General features: G+C 37.3%; 2 protein-coding genes across 4 annotated transcripts in view; one reads left to right on the top strand and one right to left on the bottom strand.

The window, feature by feature from the left end:
- Positions 1-268: 268 nt before the first annotated feature.
- chrm1b (cholinergic receptor, muscarinic 1b) lies at positions 269-3926 on the bottom strand. Its single transcript, XM_057349480.1, has 2 exons — positions 3918-3926; positions 269-1777 (listed from the first exon to the last, which is right to left on the bottom strand). Exon 2 carries the CDS (start codon positions 1775-1777, stop codon positions 269-271), a length of 1509 nt encoding a protein of 502 aa, XP_057205463.1. The 5' UTR covers positions 3918-3926.
- A 1153-nt stretch (positions 3927-5079) lies between these two features.
- myo1ca (myosin Ic, paralog a) overlaps positions 5080-17367 on the top strand; it is a 26891-nt gene continuing 14603 nt past the window's right edge. Inside the window, exons 1-2 of one of the 3 annotated variants that reach the window (XM_057362210.1) lie at positions 5080-5206; positions 5343-5495. Coding sequence is in view for 1 of the 3 variants with exons in the window: in XM_057362195.1 (XP_057218178.1) it covers positions 12622-12639 (18 nt within the window). In the remaining 2 variants the exon portion in view is untranslated. Of the gene's footprint in view, positions 5207-5312; positions 5496-12309; positions 12640-17367 lie in introns of those variants that run through there. The other 2 variants (XM_057362204.1, XM_057362195.1) reach the window with 2 other exon arrangements.

Below are 17367 nucleotides of genomic sequence, written 5' to 3'. Positions count from 1 at the left end.
GTTTTTATAATAAATCTTTTAAAATCTAAATCTGGATTTGAATTTTTTATGTTACTAGAACCTAAAGATGCTACGTGAAACTTTGAAACAGAAAATAGTGGTTTTCATCTTGCCACTTTCTTTGTAAAGAAAACACATGTTTACTCAAATTAATCAAAATGGATTTATAGCGTTTTGGAACCAAACTCATGTATGTACTGCCAAATAATTGTATCTGAATCTGCCATGGACTGGATATAAACTATACAACAAATGGTGAAGTCAAAGTTTACACTGTACTACTAGACTTCTTTTGCCTTGCGGAAGCATGGCGAGTCCAGCTGCTCGTGTCCCACTTTCGTTTATTTCCACAGCGGCAAAGCAGCAGCGCCTTGAAAGTGACCCGGAAGGACTCGTTGCAGAGGGCATAACATATAGGATTAACTGTACTGTTTACATAACACAGCCAGTATCCGAGCTGCCAGAGTTTTTCTGGGACGCAGTATGAAATGGAAGCCAAAACCATGATGTTATATGGCGTCCACGTTAGGATGAAAGCCAACAAGATGGCACTCAATGTTCGGGCAGCTTTCTTTTCTCTAATGATGGTACTGATGCGGTGTTTCGCTCGGGGCTGGTGGCAGTTGACGTGGTCTGACCTTCTGGCCGTTTTGGGCACTCTGTGGGGCGTGGGGCACTCTGCTGACACGTTTGTTGCTTTCGTAAAATGTTCTTGTACACCACTAGAAACCTCTGATCTGTTTTGCAGATCTTTTAACTTTATCACAGCCGGATTGGATGACGGTTCTCTCGCCCTAATGCTCTGCTCATGTTCGTCCTCAGTGGAAGAAGACAAGGCACCGTCATCCTCGTCGTCGATGTTCCAGCTGCTGTTGCTGTATGCTTCTTTGTAACTCTCATGAGCTGACTTTCGCAAAATGTCCGCCAATGAATTCGGAGAACTTTGTCTCCCGGGAAAACATCCAGCCGGTGTGCCTTCACTCTTCTCTTTCACTTTTTTAGAATTTCTTTCCTTTGAGCAGCTGTTGGTACTGGCCTGGTACATGAATTGTTTGTCTAATCCATCCAGGGTGTTTCTAGTCTTTTTTACAGTCCCAATAAAACCAGCAAGTCCTTTTGCTCTGTTCTCGATTTCCCAATAAATTCGCCAATACAGAATGATCATAATGGTGACAGGTAGATAAAAAGCAGCCATGGCTGTACTGTAAGTCAGTGGAGGCACCTTTAAGAAGGGAATGGAACAGTCCTGAGATTCAGCCTCGGGGGATCGTCCGACCACATGGGGCCAAAATAAAATAGCAGGCCCCCACAGCACAAATGACACCACCCATGCGAGAGCGATCATCGCTGCTGCTTTCTTTGGCGTACGCTTCGTTCGGTACGTCAGCGGTCGAGTAACAGAAAAATACCGGTCGAAGCTTATGACCAGCAGGTTCATTACCGAAGCGTTGCTTGCTACGTAGTCAAGTGCCAACCACAAATCGCAAGCTAGATGTCCCCATGTCCAGCGACCCATTATGATGTAGACGGTATATAGGTTCATTGACACAGTACCTAAGATCAAATCTGCCACTGCCAGACTCAGTAGATAGTAGTTACTGATGGTTCGTAGCTGACTGTTGACCCGGAATGAGATGACCACCAGAAGGTTACCGAGGATAGTGACGAGGGATAGAGGTCCAGTCACAAGCACAATCAGAACCACCTCCCATGCCTGGTGACCCCCAAGTGGGTCCACGCTAAGGTTTCTTGCCTCCGAGATGCAAGTGTGGTTCATGTTCCCAGGGGACACGCAACATCAAATCCTTGAAGGGCACAATGCATTCTTCAGGAAAACCAGAAAGTGGTATCTCCTGCATTACTGACTGTTAACACCAGGGGGTCGCTGTGACTCTATTGTCAGGTAAGAAAGAACAGAAATCAAAGGTGAGTTAGATTCTGAAGTCTTTGTGCTTTTAATAAATGAGATCACTTTCTCAAGGCTGTTGATTTTGTGTTTTATAGTATTTTCCATAGTAGGAAAAATTACAATGGTAGTCAAAAGTTCCTAGAACTGTTTGCTTTCCCACGTTCTTCAAAATATCTTATTTTGTGTTTAACAGAACAAACACATTTTTCCCACTATGGCACTCAATGGTGGCCAAGAACTGTTTGGTAACAAGCATTCTTCCAAATATATTTCTCTGTATTCATCAGAACAAAGAAATTTATACAGATTTGGCACAACCTGAAGGTGAGTAAATGAAGACAGAATTTTCATTTTTGGGTGAACTGTTCCCTTAGCTTTAGAAAAAGAAGTAGAAAACACAAGTGATGTAGCATGTAAAATAATAACTTTACTATTAATTTTGTTTGGATGACAGCATATTCATGCTCTAAGTTGCAAGAATGCTTGATAGCCACAAACAACCTGCAATAAGGCCAAATAACTGGGCCTGTATTACTTTATTTCAATAATTTAACATTAAACTGTTTATTAAATATCGGTGTATTTTTAGATACATTTGTTGCCATTTTACAAAAGCAATAAGTCACCCACATTTTTGCATTACAATGATTTTACACAGTAGTATTCTCTGTTTATTCTCTAGTTGCAAATAGCATGTTTTGTAATGTTTTTATTTTTTTATTAAACTTTAGAAACATTTATTATTTAGGAAAATTCATGGTGGTCCATTTGTGCATTCATAACCTTTCAATGTTCTATCAATAGAGTTTTAAAGATGTTTATCTTCTGGTTTCTTAATTATAGTTTTATCAGTCTTGCTCATAGCTCGCTAAATGCAAATATCTCAAACAATGTGTAAAATTATTTTTTTGCAAGATGTAAGTTTGTATTTTTAGTCTGAAAGTATCTGTAAATAATACTCGTAAATAGGAATATTTTAATTTTAAGTTAATTTATTTTTTATTACTTATTATATTTAATTAATTATATAATGTATTGTTTATTTATTTTTAAGTTACATATAATTTATATAATTATCTGGTCAGAAAAAGCAATACAAATGATAGTCAAAAGCAATATACCTTGTGCATTGATTAACAGTTCACACTTACCTTTTGGATGCAACTCTCAAAACTGCAGTTACCCTTAACTGTAGCACATTTTAAGCTCCTTAAGAAGTATATATACACAAGATGGGTTTTCATCCATCGCTTCCAAGTGTTCCCTTTAAGTCAACGCTAAAAAATGTTTTTTTTCCAATACTCAAATGACAGCTATCCATGCATGTGTTTTTGCAGATAAAAGATACTACTACAAAATTACATTGCACCCCAGTGTCTCATCCACCTCGTCTGGCTGAAGGTGGCAATGCATTCTCTTATTGCTACACGAGCTGAGTTGCAGCAGTGAAAAGAGGTGGCTGTCATAACATATGTAAATACTAAATGAGAGGCTGCCAACTGTTCAAACTCAAAACACCGGTGACAGTATGCAGATGCCACTCTCTGTGTTTACCTTAAATGAGCTCTGAACACTGATGAGGTGAACGGGATGGGGACCATTCACCCTCCTCTTTAAACAAGAATATAGTGTATTACAACAGTCATGAATCACACTGTTTTCTCTCTTTATATATATGGTACTGGGTTGATGTACAAATGGGCCTTGCTTGTATCTCTATGGAGCAGCGCTTTGGTTAGTGTATGTACAATGTGTGGTTTTGGATTCTGAGCTGGCAAAGTGTGCAACACACACCCAAGTTATATTTAATTATTTTATTATACAGTATATAAGTGTGATTCAAGAGGTTTTTCATCTGTACAGTACATCACACTTAAGCATGCGTGTGAACGTAAACTAATAATACAAGTCATTGGAAAATGCATTAGTGTATTAAGCCAATGGTGGTACATTGTATGCATAGAAAATGGTCATCACCTTGTACTTTCCATTAAACCAGGGTTTTCATCTTCCAAATACCTATTTAATCAGTTTTATAATTGTATTTTCCTTTCTTTCTTATCATTTTATGTGTCACATAAGGCGAAATAAACGGACTACATATATTAATAGGTCTGTGTTTGCCTTCAGAGAGTCATTACTGGTCAAAACACATTTATAGTTAATCAGTAATCATTTCTCTTTCATGTCATTTCATTTATAACACATCCTGCGTCAGTGCTACTATAGCAGAACACAGACACCTCATTTTGAGAATATGTGTGATCATATGGAATCACACTAGTGAAATCATAAATAATATGAAATAACACACAGCTAAACTAATTACATTGTGATTAAAATAAACAAGTAAGTATGTGTTATATTTGATCTTTCAGTTTTTTGCTTTTAATTTGTGACAAGGAACTTTTGGCATATTTTCAAATACTTCTTGAGGTCCCATCTATTCTGTGCTCTTATTGGCTGATTTTATTTTATTATTTGGACTAAGTCATCCATTTTAAAACACAACACAACTAGTTTCAAACAGACATGCCTCCAAAGGCAAAACATGTTTTTGGCAAGTCAGCAGGTCATCTGCTCCTCTTATTCACAGGCCATCATCAAATATCAAAATATCTGCTCAATTGATAAAAGGTAGATAGAGAAGAAGGATAAAGTTAACCACTGTATTAACATCACGCTCCACTTTTAGTTGATATTCTCAAAAGATTTTGAACGAAGAGCAATGTTTTTATTTTTGGATTTGTATCAAATTTAGTATGAGCTGTTTCCTCATGGGAACAAAAAAATTGTAAACATGAGGTTTACTGATAGATGTTTGTGGGACCTTAGCGTTTTCAAGGACCACACAAACACACACATCATACTCTGTGAAGCACACATGCATTCGTCAGCAACCTCGCCTCCACATTATTCTCACACCAGTGGTGCAGAATAGTGGTTGTTACCTTTAAACGCCGTTCTGCATAATTATGCATAGTTTGTCCACAGACAACAGGGGGCGCCAGATACATCATTGAATCCTTTAATACTTTTAGAAGCCACATTTACACTCGGTTTGTAAACTTACATCGTTTGTTTTCGTCCAGGCATGTTTATAGTACATTACTCTCTGCCCTGTAAAAGGGATGTTTGATACTGAGGCGCCACAAGGGCTGGACCGACAAGGAAAACCCATCTGAGAAAATAATTATATTTGGTGGGGTGTGTGCGCGACCCTAGGCATTTCCCTATTGTTTTAGCAGGAGTCAACAACTCCCAGCTGCCTAACTTTTGCTCGTCTTTAGTTTTAAGGTAAGGTACTCTTACCACACAGATCGTGTTCTAATAATTGTTCAGTAAGTCATACGTGAAAAGTGTTAGGCCTACTCTTCGTCTTTTTTGAACCTTGCCGTTACAGGTTGTCAGTGCTCTATACACCTGTCCACAGGAATGACATGTGATGCCCGTAAAACATCATTGAAGCGAAGCGGAGCGTAACACTCCGGGCAAGAGAAGTGCGCAGCGCGACCGTGACCTTCATGTGGACTGCAGTCTGTTGTGCTACCATCAGTTTTGACACTTGGTCCTGAAACTTACAGAGGTAAGATTAACATCTTCGAATTGTAAGTCATAGTAATATTTCTAGAACGTTTACGAGTAATTTTATTTTGCGTACATCTGCCTTAATAATATGTAACCTCTAAAAGTTTGAAGAAACCATCATTTGCGTTTATGAAGGCTGTCATTTTAACACCGCCTCACCGTTATTTGCACTCGTCGCGATCCATTAGCTTTTTCCTAATTTCTATTCTTGTGGCAGTGGTGGTTAAACCAAGAGTAATTGCACCTGTTAAAGCCATTTAATTAGTACTAGGTTATGTTTCACGAAACACGATCGAGTCGCGTGTACAGCAGTCATTTGTTGGGGTTAAAGACATCCCCAAGCATTTTGAGGTGTGAATTACCCTTTTAAGAATTGATGGTTTCAGTTAGCCTACATCAAATCGTAGTGAAATACCTCAAAATCATTGTAGAGGGAAAAGTATCAACATGAAAAAAGTAAAAATAAAAGAAAATAGACTGCTGCTATTGAAAGCCATGAAGGTGTTTATGAATGAAAACATACTGTATATATGGCAACTAGGGCTGTCAAACGATTAATCGTGATTAATCGCACCCAGAATAAAAGTTTGTGTTTACGTAATTTATGTTGGTATAGGCTACTGTACTAATTAATTTTGTATTTATGAACACATACACATAAATGCATTTATTTTAGAAAAATATAACAATAAATAAATGTTTATTTAGAATTTAAATTATTGGTAAATATAAATTAATACATTTAAATATTTCCTAAACATATAGACAAATATGTGTATGTTTTGTGTTTATAAATACAAAATTAATATGCACTGTACACAGGTATATATTATGTAAACACAAACTTTTATTCTGGATGCGATTAATCGCGATTAATCGTTTGACAGCCCTAAGCAACATATCCTTCTAAACAAAACAGAAAGTAGGCCTAAAAAGCTTAAAGCTCGTGTCTTTGTTCAACCAAAATTGAATTTTGTATTGTATTGTATGGACACACAAGCGCTTCAGACATTTACAACAACATGATGGAGAATAAAAATGACAGAATTTTATTTTTGGGGTCAGAATCAATGTTTGTGACTGGTAGTAACTTTGGAAGGTTTTGATGCTTTACTACGACTAGATATAGGCATTTGTATCTAATAGTTTTGTCAGATCTGTGTGTCTGTTTCAAATATCTTTAAATGTTTGAACTTTGTTGCATGTGTAAGTAGGCCAAACTAAGCTTCAGTGATTATGTTCACACCTATATGCCCTTGACTCTGTCCCTTCCTCATCCTATATGTCTTTTTCTATTTCATTCACAGCTGTTTTATTCTGATTTATAATCTGTTTTATTCCCAAAATATTCAGATAGCATTGACGATTGTCACAATGGACACGGTAGGTATTTGTCAGGTGTGAAATTTTGTCAGTTTTTGTGTGACTCTTATTCACTTGGTGATGTCAGGAAGTGCAGACCTATAGGGCACTAGGCAAGAGTCCACAAGGGTACATGGGTGTGCATTTTTGGGACACACTTGAGGTCATCATGCCGGAAAGAGGAAGCAGTGCTTTCTAATGGCTCTCGTGGTACTTTGATGTCATATGCTGGTCAGTCCGCGCAGCACCGCATGAAGTCAACCACACTGCTGTCCCATTGTTGTTATTTGGTACAGTAGCTGCCGGTTTTTATAGTTCTATATTTCATATGGTGATATGCCACCCGAGCATTATGCAATAGATACTTAGGTTTGTAATGCAACTACTTATATTTATTTATTTGTATACACAATACTTAATGTGCATAATGTGTTCTTAATATGCATATATGTTGTTATTTAATATTCTCTATAATGGAGAGGCTCAGAGATTATGTATTTTTGTAGGCTAACCTGGAAGTAAGTGCAGCGCTGGTTCCCTCGAACCATAGACTTTTGGAAGATCGAAAAAAATAAGCTCTGTGGTTAACAAAGCTTTATGATATTTACACATTTGTCTATCAAGATAATCTTTGCAAATTAACACAACATTTGTTACTTTTGAAGCCGGCAGAAGTAAAAAGCTAACACAATGCTGTAAACAGACTACACTTAAGGTCGCTCGATTTCAACGTCACCACCACCAAGCCAAACCACACCAAAAATGTGTTCCCTGGTAGGTAATTACTCCGTGAATGAATCCGCATCTACTTTTTAAGAGATCTGTGCCCATGTTGCATTATTTGTGAGCTTTATATACGCGATTATGTCCAGTGTTGGGTGTAACTAGTTACGAAGTAATTAGTTACTGTAATTTAATTACTTTTCCCTTGAAAAAGTAAAGTAAGGGATTACTCTTATTTTTTCTGTAATTTAATTACAGTTACTTTTGATGTAATTAAACTAAATACTTTGTGTAATATATGTGTGTGCAATAGTGGAATTGACATCAAAATTCAAAGTCTAACTTTAAAATCCGTGCATGTAAATGTATAATTCTCACATTTGTAATACTTTGGTCAGTTAATAAGAGTACTTTATGTAGTTTTATATTATTTATTTGAATGAATTAAAAGAGCCATTTCATGTCTATCCTTGAATCACTTAACTAATCAAGGTTGATATAGGTTATAGAAAGTAATTAGTAATAAGTAACTAAATACTTTTTGGAGAGAGTAATTTGTACAGTAATCTAATTACACTATTGAATATGTAATTAGTAACTAGTAATTAATTACTTTTTCAGAGTAATTTACCCAACACTGATTATGTCTAACGTCCCCGCCAAAGGAAGCAGTCGCTTTTAGCAACTTGTTAGCAACCGCCATTAAAAAGACACAATAAGGCTTTAAAAAAAATCACAAGTGATTAATTGCTGTGTTTTATGTCATAGAATAAAACGTGAAAATATTTAGAGGTTTTGTTTACCACAGACCTTATTTCAGGCAATTTACCAAAAACCCATTCAAAAAACCCATAGACTTTGGCAATAATGTGAATAAGAAACTATTAAAATTTAGTCAAATCATACATTCAAAAAATATCCGTCATGTTTACATATATATCTGACATCCACGACACTCCTCCCATCCGTTCTGTGATTGGTCGTTCGCAAGGATTCCTGGGTAGGTAACTTCGGTGGAGTCTCCAAAGATGCGGGCTTCACTGAAGACCGCATCGAAGGCACATAGGCGGCGCTCGCGAGTCCACATGAAATGCACCATTTGGGACAGGGTCATTGAACGTTTAACGGTCAACAGGTAGTTACTTCATTTAAATCAGTATGTACTGGCATAGTATGCGAGCATAAATGTATTAACCCTAAAAACCATCTCACATTTAAAAACGGTGGCAAAACAGACAAATTTTGGGGGTCATTCTGTATATTAATGTTATTTTTGCATTATAATAATTTATCAGTTTTCCTTGTGTGTAGTGTAGTCCTACTACATTTAAATACGGGTGAGGTGTACAGTTGATACCACAAGTCAAAGGCACTATAAAAACTACTATGAGACACTACTTACAACCACAGTTCCTGTTATACATACGAAAGATGGCAGAGCCAATGAGAAGTAACGGGTGGGGCGACAAGCCCTATACCAGGTGTTGCCCCAACCCATTTTGCAGTCTGACATGTGCATGTTCACTTTAGTGCCAAATTGGAAATTTGCTATCAGCTATTTGCCAGATAAACAAACAGTGACCTATTGTCTCCTCTGGTGCATAACATTAAACTAAAATATAAACAGCTATGTGCAATGTAACTTTTAACCGGAATTACATGGGAAGTATTTTTTTTATAAATCTCTGCTTTGTTTTTAGGGAAAGCATGTTATGCCATCAACATTGACTGCTCTTTTAAGGAATGTAGCACTTTTGCAACACTATGCAACAGAATATTTGTTGTATTCAGTCCCCTGTAGCCTATTCTGAGGACTTAGTATAAACTATCTGTCAAGCAGTCTCATTTTGAGACAGAGTGGAATGCAGTGTAATTTTCTCCATAATACTCTCAAAGCAAGGAATCTTTTAGGGGAATAGTCTAATTCTTGTTTATATTGGTACAACAGCCTAATTCCTCACATTCATTATGAGTCAGTTACGATAGAAGAATGAACTATTCTTGTCCAGTTGAAGTTCTCATGTTTATAGCGATTTGTTACAGTTGTTTTTATAAGAACATTAATACAACTTTAGAGGATGGACATTTGTCAAGGGGTATGTGGGATTCAACTTTTCAAAACACTAATCCATCAATATTTCAATTTACTTTAACACAGATTAAAAAAACCAATATCTTATTTAACAAAAAGTGTTAATAATCTAAAACTCACAGTCACACTTTAGAGTACTTTTGGTACTTGGTCGTGCTTTGCAAAATTAATTTGGTTTCTTTGCATTTTAGACTTTTGAGAAGTTATTAAAAAAATTATACACAAAGCAAAGATAAAAATGCAGTTTCCACTCAAAGATGCTTTCAAGTAGACAAGCTTTAAAATGTGTGATGGAACAGAAATGTGCTTGTGTGTCTTTCTGCATTTGAATATTATGGTCCAGAAAATTTTTGTAGAGTCTGGTTTTTGGGGAGTCAGTGAAGAATAAATGAAGAGTTTGGTTCCAAAATGAGATAACTCCATTTTTACTTTTTTTTAATTGTGCATTCCAATTAATAGCAATCAAACTGCAGTTGGTTTGTTTCGATTAAAGCCATAACAACTAAAAAAATACAGCTAACTATACAACAAAACACAAGAAATAAAAAAACGGAGTTATCTCATTTTAGAACCAAACTCTTCAAATACAAACGTGATAGGTGTGTCCCAAATTGCACACTTATGCACTATTCTACATCAATAGTGTGAGTAGTGCGTTCATATTGAGAATTCTTAAAAAAAGAAGTGCACTTTAAGTACCCGGATGATGCACTTTTTCAACTGAAAATATGAAGTGTGGAACTGTTGACACTTCCCGCACTCAACGGTCTCAGTTTTGCTTACGGAGCGGAAGGGAGGCGGAGCCATCAGACGCTGCTCAAGCAAAACTCTCCTGCAGAGTGATAACGCTTCAATCTGATGATGACTAAAGTAATGCTGGGCAAAACAAATGAAAACTACATTAAATGTACAATGCACAAATAGATTTTTATTCACACTCATTTTGCTGTGCGATTGATGTCATTTGCGCTCGTCTGGGAAACCGATATACTTCCGGTTAGTATAAAACCATTTAGTATTCCATACTACCCTTCTAAAATTCATATGCTACATGGTTGAGTGCATAGTGCATAGTGTATAGTAGGCCTATGTCATTTGGGACACAGCAGCTGTAAATAAAGTGGGAAACACAACAGCTTGTACAGGATGTTTGTGCATATCCGTGTACGGATTCATGCTTGTTTGCTTGTCAGTGAAAGACCCGATTGTTCATTTCGAGATGGGAAACTCAAATGAGACGGCAGCATTGAAGGGAGTTTAATGACTGTTTATTAACGTGTGACTTTGAAAAGGACAGTGTATGGGCCTGAAGGGGCTTGACACGAGTTTGTTTGTGTCTTTATCATGTGTTCATCACTGGATTAATTATGTACTAGATGCATGTGGGTGTGTTTGTGCGTGTTTGTTTTCTGCTCCCATGGTTACCACGTCCATCACTGCTCTGTGTTTGCTGATGTCTGATGTTGTGAATTATTTATTTAGTTCTTCAGTTTACAGTATACATGCACCTCATACTGTAGGTATCTGTGTGTAGTTTTGTGTTTTTTGTGCATATCTTTTTCTATTCTTACGATGAGTGGCATGCTGGACTGATGAAACTCATCTTCCTGTCTTCCTCCTGCCTTCCACAAGCCCTATAAATATGATTAATGATAGTATTACACATCACGCCTACTCCACACAAGTTCACTAAGTGTTTCTAATTGTACGGCTTGGCTCAAAGCAACTAGCTGAACTCAAGCCTGAAACAAGTTTTCAGCATACGGCCCAGAGGAGAAGAGACTGAACGTTTTAAAACCTTGCTTATTCTGGTTTTGTTCAGATATTTAAGCAGTATCACACAACCAGGAGTAATGTTGTGTTGTAATATCAGCATCAGCTAAAATCAAGTAACTCTAGTCAGTCCATGTTTTGCATTTTCCACTCCCCACATTAAATTTAAAGTTCATTTATATATTAGGATTTGAAAGTGTTTGCACTTCACTGTATTTTTCCTGTTTTGAAAAAGTTACACGGAAGGGAACATATACCGAAATTGTTCGAATTTTGCTGACGTAGGACATTTATGCATCTGACAGCCGTTCGCCGATCATTCATTCTAAATGTGCATGAGCGGGTGAACAAAAGAGACAGGGACTGAAGAGAGAGCGAGAAAAAAATTATATGTTCTGACTTCTGAGGCTGAATCATATGACATTTGTTTAGGCATTTTAATAGCCTATAGCCATGTTCTCATATAGTGATTATAAGATCTTTTTTTCTGTTACTCTCACTGTGTATTTGTATCTTAAACAGTTTAGCTTCTTCAAAAGCCAAAAACCTGCAATCGTTTTTTCTCCTTCTCCCTTTTTTAGAAGAATGACTCAGTCCTGTCTTTTTTTCTATGTGCAGAGGGAGAGGGAAAGAAAGATAGCGGAAAAAGAAACCAAGGGATCAGATTGAAAAGAGAGAAAGAGTCTGACATTGACACACAGAACAATACAAAAGAGCTTAATAACAGGAAAGAGAAACGAGAGAGAGAGAGAGAGAGAGAGAGAGAGAGAGAGAGAGATTGAAGTGTTTATGAAGTTTTTAAAGCTCTCTTTAGACCGAACAGCTGTGGGTGGGGCTTAGGGTGTGGGAGATTGTCATCAAAGTTTCCCCCTTAGAAAGAAGAAGAGAACTCGTACATTTGTGTGAGTATGAATGAGTAGAGATGGGTTAGTGGGCAAGCCTGAAGCATGTTAAGGGAGCGTGTATAAATGTGGAAGTGTACGAGAGGGCACAGTTTGGTTTGTGTTTGTTGGCTGCTGAACCGAGAGGAAAGAACTGCATGTGATAAGATGCACACACAGACAGGCATTCGCTGATTTGTCAGACACACCCTGAAGATTATTAGTGAAGAACGGCAAGAGAAAGGGATTCCCTTAAAAAGAGAAAGAGAGAGAGAGAAAAGAGAGAAGGAAGGATGAGGTATCGCCGCAGGGTAAGATTTCTTGTTTTAATCAAAACATCTGTCTACGTGGGTGTGTTCGTGAATGTTTTTTGCTTGCCTTCACACAGTAACGTTTTAGTTCATAACACCAGCCAGTGTATTTACAGACATGTTTTTCTAATTTAGTGAGTAGTACAGAGGTTGAATTTTGTTTGAATAACTGATGGTTTGCCACTCTTGTATACGTAGCATATCATGGGTAGCTATGATGAAACACTGCACAATATCTCTTCCAAATCGAGACCAGGCTTTGTGTATTAGCCAGGGTGCACGCATAAGGGCTTTAGAGCAGAGAAGCCCTTATATGGAAGAGCTGTTGACTTATAAACTCAAAAGTCCAGAGAAACGGCTCCGTGCCAAATTATACAGCAAAGCTGTGTTACATCTCCCACAGGGACTACAGTATCCAAGTTCTCTGTGTCCACAGGCTCCTGCTTTCAAAATGCAGCACATAGCACATCATCTTCTTTTAGAAACAACTATGCAGTTATGCTTTGTCATTAACAGTGTGCAACAAGCGACTCAAAGAAACAGAGACCTCATGTTAACAATTCCTCGGCCGAGTTCAGAGGTGTATAATGACGTTACATAATGAATCGTTATGTTTTTATTACCTTAGAGTGAGCTATTACTATCTACATACTGTACACCGCGGGTCCCCTTGCATGGAATGTCGCCATGTTGTTTCTACAGTAGCCCTCAATGGACAAACTGCTCTACAGAGCACTTTTCGTAAATAAGTTATCTCCTTCAGCAAATAAGCGAAAAACGTCCAGCCACCATGGTGCTTTGAAGGGGGGGAATGAGACGTTGGTTGCAATTCTAAACCTCATCGCTAGATGCCTCTACATTTCATACACTGGACCTTTAATATTAGAAAGTCAATAGTTCTGCCTAATATAAACTTCAAAGAATATCTGTTTAATTGTAGACAGTGACTCTGATGTATTTTTTATTACAGCATCTGCTTAACAAGCATTTTAAGTTCTTCATTACAATAACTGAGAATTCTGCTTGAAATGTTGCTTATGGTAAAATAATAATAAATCTACAGACTTTTCTTTAACTAAATCACTCCAAGAGACATGTTTGAGATATTTGTCAATAGCACGGCAGCTGATCACTGATTGGAAGGTGTGATATACACTGCGTTCCAAATTATTATGCAAATGATATCTTTCTCTGGTTTTCCTAATTTGTCGATGCAAATGACAGTCAGTATAATTTTCAAGTAATCAACAGTTAGGGTACATTTGGAATTTTATTGAACAAACCTCCCACTGACAACAGTATTTATTTAAAAAATGAAAAACTCAAAATGGTCATTTGTTGAATTTGCAGCATTAGGAGGTCATATTTACTGAAATCAAAAGCTATTTCAATCAAAAACATCCTAACAGGGCAAGTTACATGTTAACATAGGACCCCTTCTTTGATATCACCTTCACAATTCTTGCATCCATTGAACTTGTGAGTTTTTGGATAGTTTCTGATTGAATTTCTTTGCAGGATGTCAGAATAGCCTCCCAGAGCTGCTGTTTTGATGCTAACTGCCTCCCACCATCATAGATCTTTCGCTTGAGGATGCTCCAAAGGTTCTCAATAGGGTTGAGGTCAGGGGAGGATGGTGGCCACACCATGAGTTTCTCTCCTTTTATGCCCATAGCAGCCAATGACACAGAGGTATTCTTTGCAGCATGAGATGGTGCATTGTCATGCATGAAGATGATTTTGCTACGGAAGGCATGGTTCTTCTTTTTGTACCATGGAAGAAAGTGCTCAGTCAGAAACTCTACATACCTTGCAGAGTTCATTTTCACACCTTCAGGGACCCTAAAGGGGCCCACCAGCTGTCTCCCCATGATTCCAGCCCAAAACATGACTCCGCCACCTCCTTGCTGACGTCGCAGCCTTGTTGGGACATGGTGGCCTTCCACTACTCCATCCATCTGGACCATCCAGGGTTGCACGGCACTCATCAGTAAACAAGACTGTTTGAAAATTAGTCTTCATGTATGTGTGGGCCCACTGCAACCGTTTCTGCTTGTGAGCATTGGTTAGGGGTGGCCGAATAGTAGGTTTATGCACAACTGCAAGCATCTGGAGGATCCTACACCTTGAGGTTTTCGGGACTCCCGAGGCACCAGCAGCTTCAAATACCTGTTTGCTGCTTTGCAATGGCATTTTTGCAGCTGCTCTCTTAATCCGATGAATTTGTCTGGAAGAAACCTTCCTCATTCTGCCTTTATCTGCACGAACCCCTCTGTGCTCTGAATCAGCCACAAATCTCTTCACAGTACGATGATCTCGCTTAAGTTTTCGTGAAATATCTAATGTTTTCATACCTTGTCCAAGACATTGCACTATTTGACGCTTTTCGGCAGCAGACAGATCCTTTTTCTTTCCCATATTGCTTGAAACCTGTGGCCTGCTTAATAATGTGGAACGTCCTTCTTATGTAGTTTTCCTTTAATTGGGCTCACCTGGCAAACTACTTATCACAGGTGTCTGAGATTGATTTCAGTGATCCAAAGAGCACTGAGACACAATACCATCCATAAGTTTAATTGAACAATATAAAATTAAATGTTTACGACACTTAAATCCAATTTGCATAATAATTTGGAACGCAGTGTATAGAGGGATGGAAATGAACATACTGTATATAAAAACACACATTATATTTTATACTAAAAATGCACATGCTCAACAACGTAAATAACCAACTGCATGTAGTTTAAACTACAGTTCAGCATTGTGTCAGACATGTGCTTCAATATTGCTTAATGGAATTGTGAGTTTTTCTTTCCACCACAACTGTCTGCTACCCATCATCTCTGTGTCTTCTAACTTAACATCTTTAAAATGTAAATGAACTGAGTGTTGACTTACTCCCATTGTAGTTGTTTGGCCTTAAAGAGTAAATGTTTTGTGATTTTTAAGGTCCTACTTTGGTTTATGGAGTGTCCAACAACAAGTTTACGTACATACACGGTGTAAAAACACTTTCATTTTCTAATAATAGGCAGTTATTATTTCCTTACTTCTTGACTGACTCTCAAATCATTCCTTCTGCGATTCACCTGTCTAATCCCCTCCTTTCTGTCAGACTACTATAATCTGATTGGTCAGATGGTCTAGTCTGCTGTGATTGGTCTACCGCGTGCAATGTTGCAAATGAAACGTAGGTGGACATTACACGGAGTGAAGCAAATCCGACCCGGAACTGAAATTGGAAAGACAGACGACTCGTTCGCGTGATTCAGAGTCGACTCCTTTTTTCCCAAGCCAATAACTTTGTTATTCGTTCATTTTCTGTTTTACAACTTGGCAGACTGCTTACATTCACACACAGCAACATTACACACTGCATGAAATGTAATTTTAAGGACATTGTAATATTTACTCTTTAAGATGCAGCAAGCATCTTTATTCTGTTGTTAAAATGTTTTTTTTTTCATTTGAATATACCATGCAGTTTTAGTCCATGTCTATCAATGGCATTTGCCTCAGAAGCTAACTGGAGAATATCTGTTTTACTTGTAAGTTAGCTAGCTGCTGCCAAAATCTTCTGTTCCAACAGTGTGCACAGGTCAAGTCTGCCAGGAAACAAAGATGTAAGTTACATGGCTGCTACAATGAGTTGTTGCTGGATTTGTTAAAGTTTCCCTGATTCATTGCATTGTGTCTTTGAAAAAAAAGACAAGGCTTTGTTTGAGGCAGTTGATAGCAAATCAATATTGCTGGTTGACATTACACATTGGTTTTCCTTATCGTCCTCATTACTGAGCAGCATTATTTTTTTGACAATTTAAAATGAACAGTAATGGAAAACATACCAATTATCCAAACATTATGAAATACAATTTTTATAGGTATTCACTGTACGGCCGGCGTGTTAATCCCTCTATGATTATTTAACTGATGGAAATTATGACTTAAGTCTACACATTTTTACTTATTTTTTTGTGTTTGGTGATCTGTATAGCTTTTTTGGACCCAAGCACCAATGTTCTGTGCATTATTATTTTTTTCTACATTTTGCTTTTGGATTTTTGTCCAGCATTACAGACACTTAAATAATGTGCGCTGGTTTTTTAAAAATAAGTTAAAAAGTTCTACACACGAACCTTTTACATGTGCCTAAAGACATAACAAAGATTACGCCAAACTTGACTTAGCTGAGCTTTTAAATCTTGTAAAAATGTATTTATTACTTGTTGACGTAATAATTGAAAACATGTTGAATCACCATCATGTACAGTATACAGTAGCCATAAAAAGCACAAATACAGTATGACCGATGAAGAGTTCCACTTTTAAAAATGTTCAATAATCAGGTGTTTTTTGATTGTGCAATAAGTAATATCAATCAAACTGCATTTGGGTTGTTTTGATGATGTAATAACAAAAAAATGCAACTATCTAACACAATAAAAACATGATTTTTAAAAATGGTTCAAATTTAGGTAACTCTTCAAATGAATTTATTAAAGCATCCCAAATAATTCTTCAAGGTAAAAAATATGATATTGTAAATCTTTGCAAGTTTTGATTTGTTGAGGTTTTTTTTTGTGCAGACGACGGCCCATTGAAAACAGGAATTAATTTTAGGAACAGATATTCATCTGTAACTGGAGCTTGTTTGTGTATACACACAGGGCTAAAAGAACAATAGATTAAGAATATCAATCTTTCCAGATCTGAATGTGCAGGTGT

The sequence above is a fragment of the Triplophysa rosa genome, linkage group LG2 (genome assembly GCF_024868665.1).
Source record: "Triplophysa rosa linkage group LG2, Trosa_1v2, whole genome shotgun sequence".
NCBI classification, from domain to species: Eukaryota; Metazoa; Chordata; class Actinopteri; order Cypriniformes; family Nemacheilidae; genus Triplophysa; species Triplophysa rosa.
This window is presented reverse-complemented; position numbering and strand designations above follow the sequence as displayed.

Bases quoted from the DNA above. Each gene is read 5' to 3' on its own strand.
- chrm1b (XM_057349480.1), bottom strand. From the start codon at position 1,777: ATGAACCACACTTGCATCTCGGAGGCAAGAAACCTTAGCGTGGACCCA.